Below are 5,354 nucleotides of genomic sequence, written 5' to 3' on the forward strand. Positions count from 1 at the left end.
ATCCCAAGATCTGACCTGATCTGTAATTCAGGTGGGACTTACAGATGGAATGTGGGGCCCACTTTGTTGGGTATACGAGCCATTCAATATTTTATTTTTAGGTGGGCCGGTGAATGCACAGGTTTTGAGGTGTGATTGAACGTTTCTCCCTTCGGTGTGTCCCACCTCAAATTTTGATTGGAGTGAATTTTGGGTTATACGGTGCTAATGAGGAAGGGCACCAGATGCACGGTTTAGATTCTACATATCACAGGTGGGACCCACAGCTCGTATGTATGGTAATTACCCTGCATTCCTCGACTGAAATTCGCACTAGAATGGACGTATGCATCTGATATTGTTATTGAGTTTAGCCATTGATTTGATAGCCTGCCTGATTGGATGGCTAGGATTATATGATAGGTATAATTTTTTTCATCATCTTTCACCGGCAATGGGCCCTTTGAACTACCATTACTTGTTTCCCAAAAGGGAGATTAGCCTCAGTATCAAGGGTTGGAAGATCCCAACCATCTGATCTTGCCTGTTGAAATTTGAAATCTGACCGGACCAATCATTGAATGGGCCGGATTAGAATGGATCGATCATATCAATGGTTTGGATCACTGTATCATAGCCCCAAGGTTTGAACAGAAAAAAGACAGGCCATAGGGCTGCCAGTGTACCAAGTGGACCAGGGTTTTGAATATGTTGGGGCCCAGTCAATTTAAATTCCCAGCCCAAGAAAACATCCAAGTCCAGCCCGTGCAAGATGTCAGTGGGCCATCAATTATGGGCCCATGGGATAAATTATTTCAATAACTAAAATATCTACATCAATTGAATTATTTATATGTAGGAGTTTGTAGAATAATATATTATAAATATATTATGTGCGCTTGTTAAAAGTAGAGTTATTAATACAATAAATAAAATATGAGAGAATTTTCAAAACTGGAAATGCATGTGGGCTAATTTTATAGGTCACGTCTAAAACTACATGTGATGTAGTTACAAGCTGATCAAATATACTTCAGTGTAATAATTAATTTTAATATTTTGAAATTTTATATAAATGTTTTACATAAGTTTCAAAATGACCAAAAAGTACTACAACTAAAATACATGGATAACACATTTGAAAAGCCCACATATATTACTTTTCTTTCAAAAGTAATAAAGTTAAAAATTTTGAGGCTCATGTATTATTATATGTATAACATATAACTTGTCAAACATATGAACCTAATCGTAATAATAATAATAAATCTTTCCCATCAAATCATTCGGAGAGTTACAAATGAATTTTGATTTTGATTTTATTTAAAGTGTTGCATGTTATTTTTAAGCATGGAATTCACTTTCTATTTAGAGAAAGTAAATTTTTATTCTTGTAAACATCATAGTTGATTTACATTTATTGGATAGATTGGGTATCATATGGGCCTTAAAATTCTCTATTTTACCCCATTTTAAGAAAAAATATATAGAGTAATATTATATTATTGTACAGTTGAAAAAGCACTTCCACTCATTTGCATTCAGTGCCAAAATTATTTGATAAAATCCTAATTTCTATGGAATTTTAGGATATAAGTCATTATCATTTTTAAATATCCTCTATAAGTCATTGACATTTTTAAACATAGGATATTAAAATGATACAGTTTAATTTGCGAATCGGCATTTTTCCAAAAAATATCAAGCATTTAGAAATCAGCAAAGGTCCATTTTCAGGGAGCAAAATTCAACAATGTCATTGTCTAAGTTTTTCATCACAAGAAGCAAAAGTTGAAACTTGTGGGGGCCATATGATATATGCATAACATCCAAGCCATCCAACACATACCCCACCATGGTGATTGGATGAGGAAAAAAAACATAAAGCCTTTCAAATCATTAGATGGGCTACATTTGAATTCAAGTGTTTTGAGTGGTGTATATTATTTTTAATGGCTTGGGCGACCTTATGATTGGATCCACCAAAAATTTGATTCACATAATAATCATGCTAGTGTGCATCTATTGGATGGGTTAGATGTCATACATAAATCATGTGGCTATTCAATAATCATCTATTGAAGACAGTAATATAATTTTTTCAATAAAAAGTAGTGCCCAAGAGTTTGAGCTCAACTTTCATAGCCTTACCAATGTTTCAACGGTGGACATTCAATCACCATTGTTTCCTGTCAACTGACCCACTTGATTTTTGGAGCTGGCAAAACAGATGGACATGATAGATTTCTCACAAACATCATGGTGGGCCTCACATAAATTCCAACTGCACGAACTTCCTATGGTTGCGGGTGCAGGCAACCCGTGTCCATTGAATCGGCTTGATTTTTTGTATCAAGGCCAAATGTAGGGTGCTGTACCTGATGGACGGTTTGGATCTCATGCATGCAAAGTCATTTGCATCACAAAAGCTCTCACGCGCCTACTAGTAAACATATCTGAGTGTTTTCCTTTAAGTTACGGTCCATTTTCATCATGTCATTATTATTTTTTCCTTAGGTGCAGAAAATTTAAGAAAGTGTGACAATTGTCAATATGCCAGAACTGACACTTGGCAGAGAGAAAGAAGGCCACGTGAAACTCCATTGGCGTACTTGCGAAACACGCATTGACTTTGACTGGTTAGATGCAACATAGAAGGATGTGGGAGGGTCTAAGTATCCTCATTGCAATATATTATAATAAATGGCAGCATATGGTTGCATGTGAAATTATATGAATCTTCAAGTCATACATAGCTCACTTATTACTGGATGTATCCATTGGATTTTTTTATTTGTGTTATTTTAATTAGAAATTCGCCCTATCTTTTCGCCCTTTCTGCCCCACCATGTGATGATCTAGACCGTTCTTCTAGGACTTCTGAACGTGGATAGCCTAGTCTGCTAGGGAAAAACCTCACTATTGAGAGATCTCAGCATTTATAGGAAGTGATTAAAAAATAATGGTATGTGCAAGAAGGTTCCATGTTTCGCATCTACAAGAAGAGGTTGTAGATGAATGGCTTGGATCTTTACTATGGTTAGGTGGTCATTTGTGCCCTACCATAAACTTAGGTGGTGTTTGGATGCTTGTAAATTCTTTCAGTTGTAGTGCATCGAGGAAAGTGATTTTCTTGCTAATGAGTAACTCTCATTTAAGTCCTTATACTCATCCTTGCTTGGTAGAATTACAAGCATTTGATTGCAAAGTTATAAATGGGGGTACCCATTGTGGTGAAATCTCATCGACGGCATGAAATATGAGTTATACTGAATTATACTAAGCTTTACAAGCTATGCTTGATAAGAATGAAATGCATGAGTTGTAGTACTGGGTGCAAGTTTCTTAAAGAATAGGGATCTTGTGCTTGCTACGAGCATAAAAATCTTACTTGTCGCAATATAATTGGACCACATCATTATATACACTGCATTTAATGAAAAGTGTTGAAAATGTCTATGAAGATGTGAATCAATCATGATGTAGGAAATCAAGATTTTTATAATCCAAATTCTAACTTAAAACAGCTAAGCTACGTGGGGCGTACTATATTTTATATGTAAATCTACCATTATTTGAATAACATATATAAAAATATTAAGTCTTGATGGGGATACATCAATGAGAATAATGTAAAAGTACTCCTAAAAATACGATGATTTTTCTGTTTTCCCTTCATCCTGGTCAGTTGGGCTTGATTAGTGGGTTTGGTAAAAGAAACACACCATCGTGGCCCCAAATGCAAACCTATGGTAGGCATCCCATCTCCGTTGTTCGTATGGTGTGGCTCACTTGAGTTGTGGATGCTGCCCATGTTTTGTATACATGTGCTAGAATCGAGGACAGAACCTGATGGATGGAGTGGATTTAACTTATACAACATGGTGGGCCCCTGCTAGCAGTTTCTGCTGTGCTTGGCATGAGGTTCCAGATACATATGTACCAGATGATCTGAGACGACGGTAGTGAAGAAAAAGAATGAATGGTCAAGATTAAGTTGGGCACGTGTGATTTTCAAAACATAGGTCTTCCATGATGAGGCCCGCTAGATGGACGGTCCCGATTGGCACATAACCTTTTACAGAGGAAATAAAAAATGAGAGACGACGGAATCAAGATTTTCAAAACCGATTAAATTACTAAACTGCCACTGTCCAATTACAATCAGGCCCCTCTATTTATTCACTTCAAAATCCCACCTTCCAAAAAGAGAGAAAAAAGAAGAAGAAGAAGAGAGTAGAAATCATCTGCACATCTGCTTATGAAGGTGATGAGATTGAGAAATCTCAGCCGCTGATGAACAGCACCCCACCATGTCTTTCTCTCCATTGAAAGCTCCCAGCTCGTGCATGAACATGACCTCCTTCTTCTCTTGCACTGCTTTCAGAATCCTCTGGAAAGTAGACACCTCACATGGGATTCTCAGCACACCTTCCTGCTTGAACCCAAACTCCTCCTCGGCTCTACTAAGCAGAATCCCAAATGCTCTGTGACTTAAATACTCTGTTGGGATGACAAACCTCTTCAGCTCCTCCCCGACGCAGACGGCGAAGAATCCTTTCGGGACAATGTCTGCAGAGGCTGCCGAAAGAAAGGAGCTGTCGGAGATGGAGAGAGTTCTTTTGAGGAATTTCATGCCCTTGCTTGTGCTCTTGGTGATGGTATTTTGCTTTGGTGCAGTTGCATGCTTTCTCCATTTCTTGAGGATCTGTTGAAGCCTGACAATCTCTCTTATTTTGTTTCGCTTCTTTGGATCCATGAAATAGATGGATTGAATGGATGTAGAGAGAGAGAGAGAGAGAGAGAGAGAGAGAGAGAGAGAGAGAGAGAGAGAGAGAGAGAGAGAGAGCTTTTCTCTTTTGTTTTGCGCTTGCCTGGAATGATTCAAGAAACAACATCCAACTGGGATTTCTGTTACATGGATGGACAGATGGATGTAGGAAAAGATAGATAGTAGGACAGAGAGACAGAGAGAGAGCTTGGAATGCTTCAAGAATCAAAACCAAGAGAGTGAGAAGGAGAGGGAGAGAGATCTTGAAATGCTTTTCGCTTCCCGATCAGAGTGTGTAAATATCTCAGTTGAGAGATGGTGAGATTTATAGAAGTTGGATCCTTGAATTGCTGTGCTCTTTTTTTAAATGATTTTTAATGTTTTTTAGTGCCTTAAATCTGATACAACAGTCACAAGACGCATGAGAGGATTTTCTTTGTTTACTCTCCTTTGAGTAGTTGCCAGAGCAAGTTGGGTTTATTGGTTTTCGTATCTCTCTCTCTCTCTCTCTCTCTCTCTCTCTCTCTCTCTCTCCTTTGATTGAGAGCTTCCTACAGTGGCCATTACTCTATGGTGTATTCGCTACTTTTTCTTAAAGCTGTCG

At 37.8% G+C, this 5,354-nt stretch overlaps 1 protein-coding gene across 1 annotated transcript; it reads right to left on the minus strand.

Annotated features, from left to right (window-relative positions):
- Positions 1-4,088: 4,088 nt before the first annotated feature.
- Positions 4,089-4,811, minus strand: LOC131256096 (auxin-responsive protein SAUR19-like). The gene has a single exon (XM_058257146.1). It carries the CDS (start codon positions 4,736-4,738, stop codon positions 4,223-4,225), a length of 516 nt encoding a protein of 171 aa, XP_058113129.1. The 5' UTR covers positions 4,739-4,811; the 3' UTR covers positions 4,089-4,222.
- Positions 4,812-5,354: the final 543 nt, after the last annotated feature.

This window comes from Magnolia sinica, chromosome 9 (genome assembly GCF_029962835.1).
Source record: "Magnolia sinica isolate HGM2019 chromosome 9, MsV1, whole genome shotgun sequence".
Classification (NCBI taxonomy): Eukaryota; Viridiplantae; Streptophyta; class Magnoliopsida; order Magnoliales; family Magnoliaceae; genus Magnolia; species Magnolia sinica.

Coding starts and splice junctions, on each gene's coding strand:
- LOC131256096 (XM_058257146.1), bottom strand. CDS start 4,738: ATGGATCCAAAGAAGCGAAACAAAATAAGAGAGATTGTCAGGCTTCAA.